We start from the raw sequence: 14,139 nt of genomic DNA on the forward strand, positions 1-14,139 counted from the left end.
AAGGAAGCTAACATTTCTTGTAGCAATGAAGGAAGCTTTGGGAATGTGTAACCCTTTAATATTAAGCCAGAGTCATTTGATCAGAGCAGCTTTAATAGCCTTTTGTCATGTTTAAATGATTGATTAATTAACAGCTTGATTGTGAAAGAAAACCAAAGTGCAACATGAGCAATAAATAGAAAATGTTATCTAAACTTTGTTTTAAATATAAAATTGTATTTGCCTTTACGAAGGATATGTGCATAATTGTATGTGAAAGACAGAAGTAGCCATTGTGACATCACCCTCTGGTTTTTGAGAACCAAAACCTTAAGAAGAGTTTGGTCATCTCCATGACAACTGCATAAACTTAGCAATTGTGGTTTACTGACACAGAAATCTAGATAAGCAGGCAGATGAATATGAAAATAAAGTTTTAATTCATTTAAATTTTGCCAGGAAATCCTGACTTGCACAATGGAGAAGCTTGAAATTTGGTCTGCAGTCGCTATAACTGAAAAATAGAAAGTATCATAAGTTAGGGGTTTGAAAGCTTTGGCAGCTCACTCATGATGATGGGAGAGTTGTATTTTTAAAACATATCTCTGAAACATATCTTATATGCTGATCACAAATTTTAAATAAAGGAAAGCATCAGTGGGCATTTGGGGTCAAAGCAGCATTCACTGCCATGCAGTCTGAAAGTAGAAGCTGCTCGAGTCTTACATCACAGTGGTGTGGTGGAAAGTTTCCTGTGGAAATTTTATAACGGCGTCCACTTACTCACACACACAGACACACACAGATGCAAGCACACACGGGATCTTTCCATATTGAAACAGACCAAATAGATCATAATCATATAGCTGCAGTTGCTGTTTACATCCTGAGACACATATCCCTTCTTTTTTTATTTCCCACCAGTCCACAGTACCTTTAGACCAAGTGTGTCTAGTTTGTCTTCTGTTTATGAAGCTTATAGTAGTATGGTTTTTAGAAAGTGGTTCCATATTGTAGTGCTCAGCTAACAATGTGCCAGAAAGGGCATCGGGCTTAAAAAATAACGCATCAGCCACATCAAACATGCAAAGTTACCCACTGTGCCAACCTCTTGTGAAAAAGGCAGCTGCCAAAAAAGCACCGCTGCATGAAACCTGAGTAAAGTCAAGAATAGTTCAAGCTAATGTGAGCTTTAACTTTAGAGCTTATCAGACTGTGCAAGTTGTTACATATTGTAAAAAGTTTGGTTTAAATACTGTAACGTTACCTGTTATTGGCAAATAAACTTGTTTTTTCACGTGTCAGTATTGTAGATGATAGTTCAGTGCATAGCCATTACTTTAATGGTAGATATTCTGATAATAGCAGTAACAGTGATTGCAAAGAAAATAGCAGATTCCATTCAGTTCTGGTTTTATTTTAGTGTTGCATTACACTCAATAATCAGAGCAATTTACAAAGTGCTTTGTAGTGATTTTAAAAAGGGTTATTTCTGTCTTAGACACAAACTTGTTTACCTGAATGTTGCTGAATTGGACAAGTGCAAGTATGAAAGCATGCAATGTACCGTACACGTTGTTTCACACTGACTGTGACCATCATTCTGTGTGCCTCCACTTCTTTTGCTTTTATACCGTGTATTTTTAACCAGAAGTGCACCAACTTTTTTTCACATCTGTGGTTTCCTTTAAGTGCCACAGACGCAAGTGAAAGGAGGCAAGGTATACTGACACATACGCACACAAATATACACACAGTTGTGGTAAAGGTTCTGCAGTAATGTTTGTGTTCGATCTCCCACTGCACACGCAAAGGTTTAGCCAAGTTATTGCTATGCAGAACGAAGTGTTGTCAAATTTGATGCGATTGAGAAGACCTTTTATGTGGTTAGAGTTTCAAATGAAGAGGCAAAGGTCGTGATCACGGGTTGCCTTGACACCGCTTCGTATTTACGGAGCAAAGAGCACCAGCGCCAACTTTAAAGCGCAGCCGCAAGGAGCTGGTTGTGCTTTAATTTAAACCACTGCTGGCTGCTGCTGACAACAGCGGTCTCATTTTGTGTTACACCCACCTATGGTTGCCATAGTGCTAAATCTCTTCAACAAATATAATCTAGTTGAAAAGATATATTATAATTCATCTTCGTTCAACTAATACAGACAAGTGTTTTCTGTGTTGCTGCACAGTATTTACTGAAGTCTTTTCCTTGACTAAGTAAACTGGATGACTAAATTTTTACTCTTTATGATTAAACAGAGTGGAATCACATCTTGGTCAAACATTAACAACCATCAATGCTATTTGCTTTACTAGTAAAACGATTAAAGCAGATCTCACGTAGGTCTTGAGGGTCTTAAGTCTGAATGTGGGGTGACTGAAATGTAAAAACACTTCTAAAACCGAGAACAGGAAGCGCTAAAAGCTGAGAAGTGTGGATAGAGACAGGGCACATGCAATTGGGATGCAAATTAAACTATTAGTCATTATTCAGAGTAACAGGATTGCACTTTATAGTCCTTTGCAGCTACTGTACAGCCTGTTCGTTAAAACCTTTATCCCTACAAACGATCGCCTCCTCTTGAAACCAAAGCTGATAAGATCCGTGAGAGAAAACCAAAACATTACATAACATTAAAAAAGTTTAGTAGAGTATGTGTTCTCTAGGCTTCATTCACCTAGTTATTCACTGAAAGGACTTTAACATACATAACTTAAATTTGCTAAATAATGATTTCTGCACACTATGAGCCCCAACAAGTCAACAGATCTACAAAAAAATGCTACTTTTGGCTTGGAAATTACAATAGTAAATGGACTGGTTCTTATATGCCACTTTTCTACTTTAATAAGCAACAAATTAAAAACAAAATGAAAGTAAATAGGCCACAGTTGCACAGTACGGGCCTTATACTGTGACAGAGAGAATACAGAAATATGTGGGGAAATCATGTGCCTGACTGGTGTTTTTTAGTGATGGGTCGTTCGCGAACGAAATGGCTCTTAGAGCCGGGTCTTTGACGTGAACGACGCGAGCCGGCTCCTTATCGCGAGCCGTCACGTGGGTTGTTTTTTTTTTTCTTTCTCTCAGCCTCTCTCTCGCACTTTTTTTCCGCTTCACTCTGCACGCGAGCCTTGTGCTTTACGCTGGGCAGAGGGGGGAGGGGCGGTAGTTACACTCAGTAGCACAGGAACAGGGGGGGGGGGGAGAGAGAAAGAGAGCCAGGGACAAAAACGTCACATTAGAAATTTATAGTAATCATCCACAACTATTTTCGGTTGCAGATGATAAAGGATTCAGAAAGTTTATTCATGCAGGTCCATATGGCAGAGAATATGCATCTTCTTTTTGTTTTCATATTTTAATTTATATTTAATTGTGTTGTGGTTTGCAGTGTTTTGTGTTGTTTCACTTTAAATTTGTAAAAGGAAAAAGCTGAAAATTTAAATAGTTAAAAGTTGAAATGTGAATAGTTGATTTTTGTATTATATGATTTATTTATTACATTTTATGTGGCGTGAATAAATAAAAGTATATTTACGGTGGCCCCTAGAGACAAAGCACATACAAACTTCAAATCACGTACGAACTCTGAAGCACGTACAAACCCTGAAGCACGTACAAACTCCAAAACACGTAAAAACTCCAAAACACGTAAAAACACGTACAAACTCCGAAGCACGTAAAAACTCAGAAGCACATAAAAACTCAAAACACGTACAAAAGACAACAGAAGTGCTCCAGGATGCTAGGCTCAGTGTTGAGCTTTTGTTACCTAGTGGCTACACAAGCCAGCAAGTACCAACGACCGGATTTGGTGTGTGGTAGTAACAGGTAAATGAACTTTTTTTTTTTAATTATTTGAATATATATATGAGTGCCTGTGTATAAATACACAAACAATACACACATGCTTTCAATTGTGTAATTTAAGTGATCTAGTAGCTCTGCTTTGGAAGTTCAGTTCATGCTAGAAATGTGTTTTGGAGTTTGTACGTGTTTTGTCTCTAGGGGCCACCGCATATATTTATATATAAACATATATAAATAAAACCACTTTTTTTTTTTTACGTTAGTAATTCCTTTTGTGCATAATTTTATATTATTGTTAATAATAAATTAATTAAAGCAACAAAACAACCCGAAGAGCCGGTTCGGAGCCGAAAGAGCCGGCTCTTTTTAGTGAGCCGAACCGAAAGAGCCGGATCTCTAAAAAGAGCCGGAAATCCCATCACTAGTGTTTTTGTTCTGTGACAGGTGGATAATGGAAGGAGTGAACAGAAGGATTTATTTCCTGAAGCAGGCTTGAATTAGTCTGAGGGAGAAGGAGCTCCGTCACCTCAGTAGTGTGGGCTGGAGCGGGTGAGCTGGGTGCTCCATAATGGAGAGCAGTTTGTGACATACTGTCCCTCACCTCCTGTCCCTCACAAATGCCTCAAAATTCTAACCAGTGATGGTTCCAGTCATGTGGATTAGTTTGTTGATCCTGCTGGCATCTCTGGCACTGATGATGTTCCCTGCTGTTCCCCAGCAGACAACAGCAAAGCAGATGGCACTCACTACCACAGACTTCCAAGCATGTCACTTTACTTTATACAACGTGTCTCATTCAACCTTTCACACACATTCATTCATTCAAACACTTTTTTAAAATATCTGATTGTTTTCTATTCAAAATTCACACTCAACTCAGGACTCATGGTTTTATTATCTTGCTCATGGATTTTTTGGCATGCAGACTGAAGCATCCAGGGATTGACCCACCAACCTTCTGATCAGTAGATGACCTGCTCTACCTTTTGCTGTACCTCTAAATAAGCACATACATTTGAATATAAATTATCCTTAAAATGTATTAGTACCTTTTCTAAATTGGTTGGATTAAACTGCTTTGTAGAAATGGTAATCAAGAACTAGTTCTTGTAGAGAACTGGTTCCCAGTAGTCCATTTCCTTGGAATTGTTAGTCTGCTTGCCTGTTGATCCCACTTATTAGTTCCAGTTGTGCTCACACTTAAATCAGTGTGTGTTCAGTTTTGTGTCAAATAGCAAATGAAAATAGCAGCACAGTCTACAGCGTGATATGGACATGACTTATTATCACATTATGTATTTTTAGTGCGCAAAATGGTAAGAGTGTGATCATAAAGTGCAAACTGCATCCAGGACAGAAATAGCTGCAATCTACTAAATGCAACTTTGCCTTATTGCAAGCATGCGCACAGACAGCTTTCTAATGCTAAGCTAGCCAAACAGCATGCTAACACTAAGCTAGCCAACACCCTGAATGAATGCCGACCCCAGCCGAGCAGTTAGACCTGAACTTCAACAGGTAACAAACTGATGAGCAGTCAGGTTGCTGAATCTGTTTACAAACTAAACACCAGCAACATGCACAAACATCAACGCAGCATGCAATCATTTTGTACAAATGTAATGTTTTCGATATGCTGCTTAGCAATGGTGGTGACTGTCAAAGCAGAAACCAGTGAGACTATAAGAGAATTGCTAAGTTGTTGAATCTATAAGTAATTTTTATAATGGAATCAGAGTCACTAAATTCTTATTAATTCCCATCTCTACTGCTGTGTAGAGATATTTTAGATGGTGATGGTGTTTACCAATTGCCTTTTCAAATTAAATAACACAGTCACTGATATTAATTCTAATCATTACTTGATCAGACTTCATTTAATTTGCTTCTGATAAGCATTATTATCTAGAAAACTTGACATTTCCTGCACAGGCAGAGCAACACTTTTCATGCTTCTGCAAGTGCTAACATGGTGATAGTCAACAACACAGCAGCCTAACGCACTCGTGTTTTTACAGCTTTACTGTTCGAACACCAAGGTCAATAAAACACAACCTGAGCAGGTAAAAATATAATGGATCACTCATCGAACAACTCAACAAATTCATATATCATTCATCTGGATCAGAAAAAAAAGAATTATTATGCAGTTTACAGGACTAGTCTCTCAACAGGGATTACTGATTTTTCCTCAGAAAACATTTCAGTTCATTTATACAAGATGATTTAGTGAGATTAGCATACACAGTATATTGTTGTAACATCCTGTTGTACAAACAGGAATGTCTTATTGACACTAAGTGAGATCAGACTGCGTTTGTTAGTCTGCGCTCTGGTATTCATCCTAGCTCTGGAGCCAACACTGTACAGGAACTCCATTCATTATCGCAACATTAGTCGGCCTTCCTATGCCCTAAAGAAAATGTTTTTTGTTTATTTTTTTTCCCTTTCCTGCTAACTGCAGCCACTTTACAGCTTATCCAGGTTCACCGGAGGGAAACCCTAGCAACAAACTTGCCAGGCGCCCCTTTTCCACCTATTATTTCCTCTCCCGTCATAGGCTCCTTCCTGAATGAGAGGGATTTACAGCTGGAAGATTACATTTCTCTATCTAAAACCAGTCACATTTCTCACTGTTGAAAGGAAAACTAATATTTGGGTGTGTTTTCTTCTCTGTGTGCACTGCTATAACCTTTTTGTTTTATCCTCTACTCACCTCTTAAGCCTAGCATAAGCAATGTGTGGTCCAGGATAGACGCAGGACGCCTGTCCAAGCCTCCTCGAATGTAAACCAATCTGATGCTTCTTAAATTGTGACAAACTCTCTGTTTGAATGTGTGCGCACATCACTTTGGTGGGACGTCAGCTGGAGCCCTATGAACTTCTCTGTTTATATCACGGTCCATTACGTAACATGTGTCTGTGGCTATTTAACATGTATACAAAGACATACAGAGAAAGACAGGGATTAGATTTAATAGAGAGTTTGCACTATCAGAGTATGCACTTTTTCACTGAAGATGTCTTCTCCTCTTTTCCACCTAAATGAATCTTTATCAGCCTGCATTGGAGGGAAAAAGTCTTCCTCAGCTATCATGTTTATTGCTTTTATTTTGTCTTCTTCTTATTCCCTCCCTTGGCCTCTCTGTGAAGTGAGGGGGCGGAATGAGGTGATAGAGGAGCAGATGTTTCCTCCCCAGCTTTGAAGAAGCTTGTAAAGATCAGGAGAGAAACTATCACTATCGGGGCATACGCCTGTTACGCCACAGAGGCTGGGCGTTTTTACGAGGGAACCCACAATCGCATGCAGCAGATAAAGAGTTGATTCTGGCAACAGTTTTGGAAATGGTAGCTCACTGCTCAACCTTGTGCTGCAGCTGCAAAGCCTAAATGTCGACCTAACACCTCATTACGCAAGAGCTGCTTTAACGTTTTTATAACAGCGCAACCACTGATGCATCCTTTTGCAACATGTGTTTGAACACACAGCACTTTGTTCAAGAGGGAGTGGCAGTCCTTCTGTACACAAAGCACTGCCATGATCAGGCTGTCTTCTTGTAGTCATACGGAAATTAATACTGTGATAGTGCAGTGCGTCACCTGGCACTCCTTTGGCTAAGGGTGCGAGGCCTCTTGTTGCTCTTAATTGCCCCAATGGAGATGTATGTGTGCAGTAAATCCACATACTGCCACATTGTGGTCAAGGAAGTGACTGGGAAGTGATACCATGGTCACAAGGCAATCTCATGCCAAAATGATGACATGAAAACCTTGTGTTTGGGGATTTACGTGAAAACCTTGGGTTTCACAGTTTTTTAAAAGCAAGGTGCTGCTATTATAACACTTTCTTCTGTAACTCGCACTATTAGTGCTGAAACATACACAAGTGAAAATACAAAATGAAGGCGAACAAGCCCAAAACTCCAGAATACTGAAAAAAACTGCCAAGCATTCCAAAAGGGGAAATACAAGCAAAAAAAGCACATAAACAAATATGCTTCCCTGGAAATGCTCCATGATGCACAAGGGAGTCAATGACACAATATGACCTCGTGGCAACTTAGAAACTTAGGAGTTCAGACTCAAAGGTCTATTTACAGTTGGTGTTAGAGAGTTATCTCTGGGATGCTGGGATGATAGCTCCCTCAGGACTTAAACTCCGGTCAGAGAGTGGGGCACAGAGAGTGATGTCCGGATATACTTTAATGGAAGTCAACAGCAGCTCAACAGTACAGCAGTGGGCATACTTAACAAATGTGGGAGGGGTGGACAGACGTGTGGTTCTGAATAACAAGAAACAAGGAGAAACAATTTTCACATGTAAATATAACAATCGTCACTTCCCAACATCATGCCAATATAATGAACTGTAATCAGCTGTTGGTCTTGCAATTACACTTTAACACAAGCTCAACGTGCTGTGACAAACTAATCTGGATTGAAAGGATCAAAAAATTTTTTTCAGGAACTGATTTTGTAATTGACAATAGGTAAAATAAAATAGTTATCCAGTTATCCCAACATGCAGCTGCTCACAATTACAGATGTTCAGATACAAAAATTAGCATGTTTTTTTGCATAAATGTTGCTAACACATGTTGAAAATTGATATTTTTTTTACTTTTTTTATATATTAATATCAAAAATTAAAGTAACAAAGGAGCAATTTTAGAATAAAAAAAAAACACTGTTCATGTGATGTCCAAATTAAGCACATTGTCACTTCCTCTTAGGTCCCAGAAAAAGGGGATGCAATAGTTATGCTGTCATTGCTGAGAGCATTTTTTTATATAGTTGCATGCTCATTCTTTTTAAACTTATGACCATGGCATCACTGAAACAACTGTGGGAAGCTCTTTAGATCTGGACACAAATCTAAACTGATGGGAATTCAGCAAGCAAAGGTCACGACCGTGTGACATCACAAAAACACATTCTTGGCCCAGACTCGTGAGAATTCATATGCTAATTATGACAAATCTGTGCCACTGGTCAAGTGAAGACATTTCATGTTTTAAAATGTTAAAAGTCAGTCTCTCTCCGACTTCGTAATACTATGAAGAAGAAAAAAAACATGTTACTGAACATTATTAAATGTTTAAACTCTGTAATGGAAGATGACCAGATTTCATATTTGGTCGGTTATGAATTGGTGGCATTTTTGGTACCTTCTTATGAAATTTCTTCCACACTACATATAGTATGAGTCTGGGAACACACAGATGTGAACGGGCTGCTGCACAGCTGCTAGGTTGTAATTTTAGTTTGGGGGGTTTTTTTTTCAGCTATTTTTCTGTGCATTTTGGTATTTTTTGTCATTTGTGGATCTGAATCTGAAATATATTTCCTCCCATGTGGTTGTCTTGTATGTTTTTCCCCTTCAGAAGGCACCCTAATGTCTACACAGTCATTTTTACAAGCAATTTTTAAAAACATGGATATCAAATGAGTGGTTCAACTGTTTATGATTGCATTATTATAGCTCAAAACGTGCATAGTCCTAATATAAGTACACTTCAGAAAAAAAAATTTCTTCTAATACAGATTAGACAATTTTGTTTAATATGGTATACAGTGATTTGATTCTTAACAAAGGCTTTTATAATGTTTTGTGCATTAGATCAGGAACGTTTCTATCTTGTATCGTTGCATTTTGACAGTGTAAGCTAAGGAGATGACAAGAAGGGAGGAGGACAGTGTGCAGATGCATTCCAGTGGAAGAAAAAACTCCCACACATACATGCTGTTAGCTGTCAGTCGATGCAGAGTTCCAGTAAAAGCTTCCTGAAAGCTGATACGAGACAACAACAATAGTAGGAGTAAAAATTTTCTGCAAAATATGAAAATTAACCCAACATGCCTAGTAATGCCAAATGTTTCAATCTCAGCATAAGTTGCTTAATCAAACATCAATGTAGATGAATCTATTAATTATTTTCTCTGGTTTCTTTCAATTAAACGCCAGAGCGTCATCAGCATTACGATCCATTCTTGCACAAGGTGTAAGCACTGCATAGATGTTTACCAACGAGACACGCTGGGTTTTCTTAAGCTGCAAACAAAACAAAAGAAGCAAGATAGCATTAGAATCTAAAAGAAAGAGATCATTTGTAGTCATGAAACCGCTCACTTTAACTCAGCTCACCTCTTATGATCACTCTGGTTGTAGCCTCAGTGGAGCCAATGTGGTTTGTGGCCACACATTTGTATGTTCCACTGTCGCTTTGTTTAACTTTGGCTATCAGGAGCTTTCCGTCATTTGTGAGTTCTGCTGTGGGGGACAGGCTGGGCCGGCCCACCCGACTCCATGTGAACTGAATGGGATGAGTGCCGTGGGCAAGGCATTGCAACTGCAGTGCATCTCCGGGTTGGAGCCTCACCTGATCGGCTAGGATGGTGGTGTATGGGGGTGCTGTGTGGAGAGGAGAAAGATACAATTTTGCTTACCATGAGCAGTGGCAAGGACTCTGCATGTGTGGGATCTGTGTTTAAATATCCTTATGTCCACTCACTCTCCACCTCCATATCTGAGTAAGCTTCACTGTAGCCATGTATGTTAGTCGCGTTACAGATGTATTGTCCCGAGTCTTGGCGCCCCACGCTGGTTAGTGTTAGAACTCCACCATTAACTGTGTGTTTCCATGGCAGTGGAGCTCGTAGCTTGGACCAGGTGATAACAGGAGGAGGGGAACCTAAAAGGGAAGACCAGATTTGAAGGGCAGAATGAAAACTGAGAAGCAGAACTATGAGCCATCTAAGATATGAGCATTATAGGCATCTTACCACTGGCCTGACACTCTATTGTGACTATATGTCCCTCCACTGCTGTAATTTCAGTAGGGGTCACTGAAGCTACCGGCGACCCGGGCTCCCTCTCGACAATGATTTCAATTTTGGCCTCAGTCATCCCCTCAGTGTTTTCAGTGAGGCAAATATAAACTCCCGAGTCATCTGGATGTATCGCAGGAAACTGAGAAAACAGAATATCATTTTCTTTTTCATTCATTTGAACTATTTTTCTATCCTAAATGTGAAAATCAATTTAACCAAAACTTGAGCACAAGTTAGTATTTCACCTTGATGGTGTTGACATCATTTTCTTCAGCGGTAACCAGCTTCAGGGTGGAGCCTTGGCGTTTCCAGGACAGCGTGGGATTTGGCCTGCCTTGGGCACGGCATTCCACCGACACGGCCTCACCTTTCCTGACTCTCAGCGGCCCCGAAGGTGTTAGTCGTACTTTAGGTGAGTCTAAAAGCAAGAAAGAGATACACTACACATACTGAAAACTCTAAATATGCCTTTTTTTTCTTTTTTCTTTATTTATTTTTTACAAAAGACTGACAGCAAACAGTTGGTTATGTATGCCTACAGCACTGTAATACATAGTTTGCTCCTATATGATGTTGGTGCCAGTGCAGAACCAGTTCTGCTTTGGTTCCTTTAAAAGAACCAGCCCACATTTCAATATAATGTTACATAGAATTCAATAGCAGAGCTTAAACTAATTTGGGAAGAAAATCATGGCGTATATTTGAGAGAATTTGTGGAGATAGCGGTTACCATAGCTACTGTTTCCAGCGTCGGGTCCCAACGCTGTCTGATCTCACCACCAGCACCGGTCTTTTTACTCAGTGAAACCCTAAACATTTTATTTTTAACATTAATTTTTTCCTAAAGTTTCATTAAATACTAATTTACCCTTCATTAACAAAAGTTATAGTAAATTTTTACAGGGTTATGTGTCATTGAAAACATCTGCATATAAAATGTGTTTCCAGGGAACCCACGCTTTCTGGTTTTGCACAGTTGGGAAAAACTGGACTTTGAATACAAGCTCACATTTGACGGTCAGCATAACGCTGGCGGTGCTGCGGCCGGCAGCGGTGGATACCATACAGCGGTACTGCCCGTGGTTTCCAGGTACAGCGCTAGTAACCGTGAGCACAGACCCATCAGGACCGACTTTTATGTTGTCTACAGGGAAACAGGGAGACTTAAGTTAGACCTTACAAATGCTGTACAACAGTGATTGTTTTAACATGTTGTCTGTCCTGACCTGGTAATGCTTGGTTGTTGGCCTTTTTCCACTGTACCTCGAGTGGCCGTGGGTTAGAGTCTGTCAGTTTTACATTGCACCTAAAACTGACAGACTCTCCTTTGCGCACAGTAGCAGCTCGTGGCTCCACTGAGATGACAGGAGCCTGACCAGCCACTGCACAGAGAAACACAACTATCAGCACACACAGTAAATACATACTTTAATTAAATAAACTTTGTGGCCACACACTTTATTTATTATTTTAAGTATTTTAAGTAATGAATCTGCAATGACTTATTGTTCAGGCAGTCTTTTTTCTCAGAATATAAACATAATAGTGCTTTCATTGTTAATTCAGTTATATTTTATTTAGGAAATAATTGGCTTGGACATTAAATGAAGGTTGCAGTGTTTGTGCTGCTTTACGGTCATATTAGCAACAGGTCACTGAGGTTACTGTAGAGTTTAATGACTCCTGGCCAGTGTTCATGTTCACAGTTGCCATTCAGTGTTAATTAAATTGCTGTTCCTGTGGCTATACTAGCTTTTGATGTAGTGTCAGTATATTGCAAAGAGCTCTAGATTTTATTACAAAATTCAAAAAATAAACCAGGTTATTTATAGTCACTTTGTGTGAATGATTAGTTATTATTTTTATTAAGTCATCCAAACTAATATAAAGTGCATTTATAAAGCGCAGATTATCTGTCATGTTCATTTTACTGCTCAATTTAGGTAATGGCTTATTTCAATTCTTCATTCTTGCATTTTTCTAGGAACTGAGTTTGAATACTTATACTGCGTGTAAGAATACACGTACGTCTTTGTGAACCTTTTGACACATCTGGGTAAAACACAGAGTACACAAACGCGAGCCCAAAGCAAACAACCCGAACAAATACTCAGATTGAACGGGCAGTCGATGACGAAACAACAATGTACAAAAGATGAGGTATTTTTCTCAATGAAGACTTTGCTGAATAACATCAGAACATTGTTAGATGTGTTTAATTTATCTAAATCACACGTGGAGTTTGAGATAGCTGTCCCTTATATTTAAGTCTGGGGAGAAAAAAGTCTGTTTCAACAGTTAATGCCTTTCAGTATTTTGGTTAGAAAGTACTTTTATTCCAATGGGAACTACTGCAGTCTGTGAATAATCCCCAGTGAATCTTGCAGGTATTTTTATTCCAGTGGGTGCAATCTTGTTTCAGTTAGGCCTTTAAAGTACTTAAACAGACATTGTGTTGCCATCTTCCAACAAATGCCTTTCTCCTCTTTCATTAAATCAAATGAAATGACTCACCTGAGTATATTAGAGAGAACAGGATCAGAGCCCCACGTGATAAATCCATGATGAACACAGAGCAGACTAACTTTCTCCGCTGTGCAACCTCACTGTCTGTCTTTCTGTCTGTGTCTCTTATCACTTTCAACCTTTAATCCCTTACCAACCCGTTACCCTATTCAAATATCCTCTACAAATGCCAGTTAGCTATTAAACGGTTATATTTTTACAATCTTTTTCAGTTAATTATTTTCTGATTCTGGTGACCTGAATGATATATCTTTTGAGCCAAGACCACGCCAACTAAAACAACTAATTTCACACAGTTGACAAGCACTGAACTTGCAGGAGATATATGGGAAAAAGCACCAAAATTTGATTTAGTGACTGTTTTATTAATTATTTATAAGTCTGTCGAACTACAGGAGGACTGTGATTTTACTGCTATGCTTTAGAGGATTATTCTGCTTTCCAAGAAAATAACATTCCTGCAGTGAAAAGCCTCCGTGTGAAACAGATTTTTCAGGACTGTGAAACCAGAGCTGCCCTTGTTTTTGTACTGTCTGCAGATAAAGACAGTCATTTATATGAAATGTCACCAGATATCACTCATAAGAACATTATTGTTTGTCATATTAGATACGCTCATATCAACATTTTAATATGTAACTCTAATAGAACTACTGTTGGAATAATAAGCTGGTGGTTTTTATTGCATAAAATATAAAATGCCATGTAGCAAATAATGAGTAACATATTTACAGATCAACAAATTACTGTAACTAAAGAATAATAAAAACAGTTTTAAATTACTTAAATACTAAAAAACTAACATTCCACGGTATCAGCATGGTCATTTATCATACAAATTATTGATTACACTGTGTAGCACTCACTTCATTATCAGATACTCCACAGCAACAGTCCACCCTAGCAGCTCTCACTCTCTAACTTAATCAGTTTGTCCTCTTACTCAAATGTCTTTTGAGGACTGATTTTCTAATCCTGGAAGAAGAGATTTT

General features: G+C 38.8%; 1 protein-coding gene across 1 annotated transcript; it reads right to left on the reverse strand.

The window, feature by feature from the left end:
• Nucleotides 1-7,882: 7,882 nt before the first annotated feature.
• On the reverse strand, nt 7,883-13,253 carry sid4 (secreted immunoglobulin domain 4). Its single transcript, XM_084930757.1, has 8 exons — nt 13,136-13,253; nt 11,848-12,003; nt 11,631-11,765; nt 10,867-11,039; nt 10,574-10,760; nt 10,303-10,482; nt 9,936-10,202; nt 7,883-9,842 (listed from the first exon to the last, which is right to left on the reverse strand). The coding sequence occupies exons 1-8, from the start codon at nt 13,182-13,184 to the stop codon at nt 9,838-9,840; spliced, it is 1,152 nt and encodes a 383-aa protein (XP_084786883.1). The 5' UTR covers nt 13,185-13,253; the 3' UTR covers nt 7,883-9,837.
• Nucleotides 13,254-14,139: the final 886 nt, after the last annotated feature.

The sequence above is a fragment of the Perissodus microlepis genome, chromosome 6, assembly GCF_051167445.1.
Source record: "Perissodus microlepis isolate ML-2025 ecotype Zambia chromosome 6, ASM5116744v1, whole genome shotgun sequence".
NCBI lineage: Eukaryota > Metazoa > Chordata > Actinopteri > Cichliformes > Cichlidae > Perissodus > Perissodus microlepis.

Excerpts from the sequence above, each read along its gene's own strand:
- sid4 (XM_084930757.1), bottom strand. The coding sequence starts at position 13,184 with ATGGATTTATCACGTGGGGCTCTGATCCTGTTCTCTCTAATATACTCA. Across the intron at positions 12,004-13,135 it reads GTTCTCTCTAATATACTCAG|TGGCTGGTCAGGCTCCTGTC; the intron begins GTGAGTCATTTC and ends TTCTCTGTGCAG. Across the intron at positions 10,483-10,573 it reads AATAGAGTGTCAGGCCAGTG|GTTCCCCTCCTCCTGTTATC; the intron begins GTAAGATGCCTA and ends CTTCCCTTTTAG.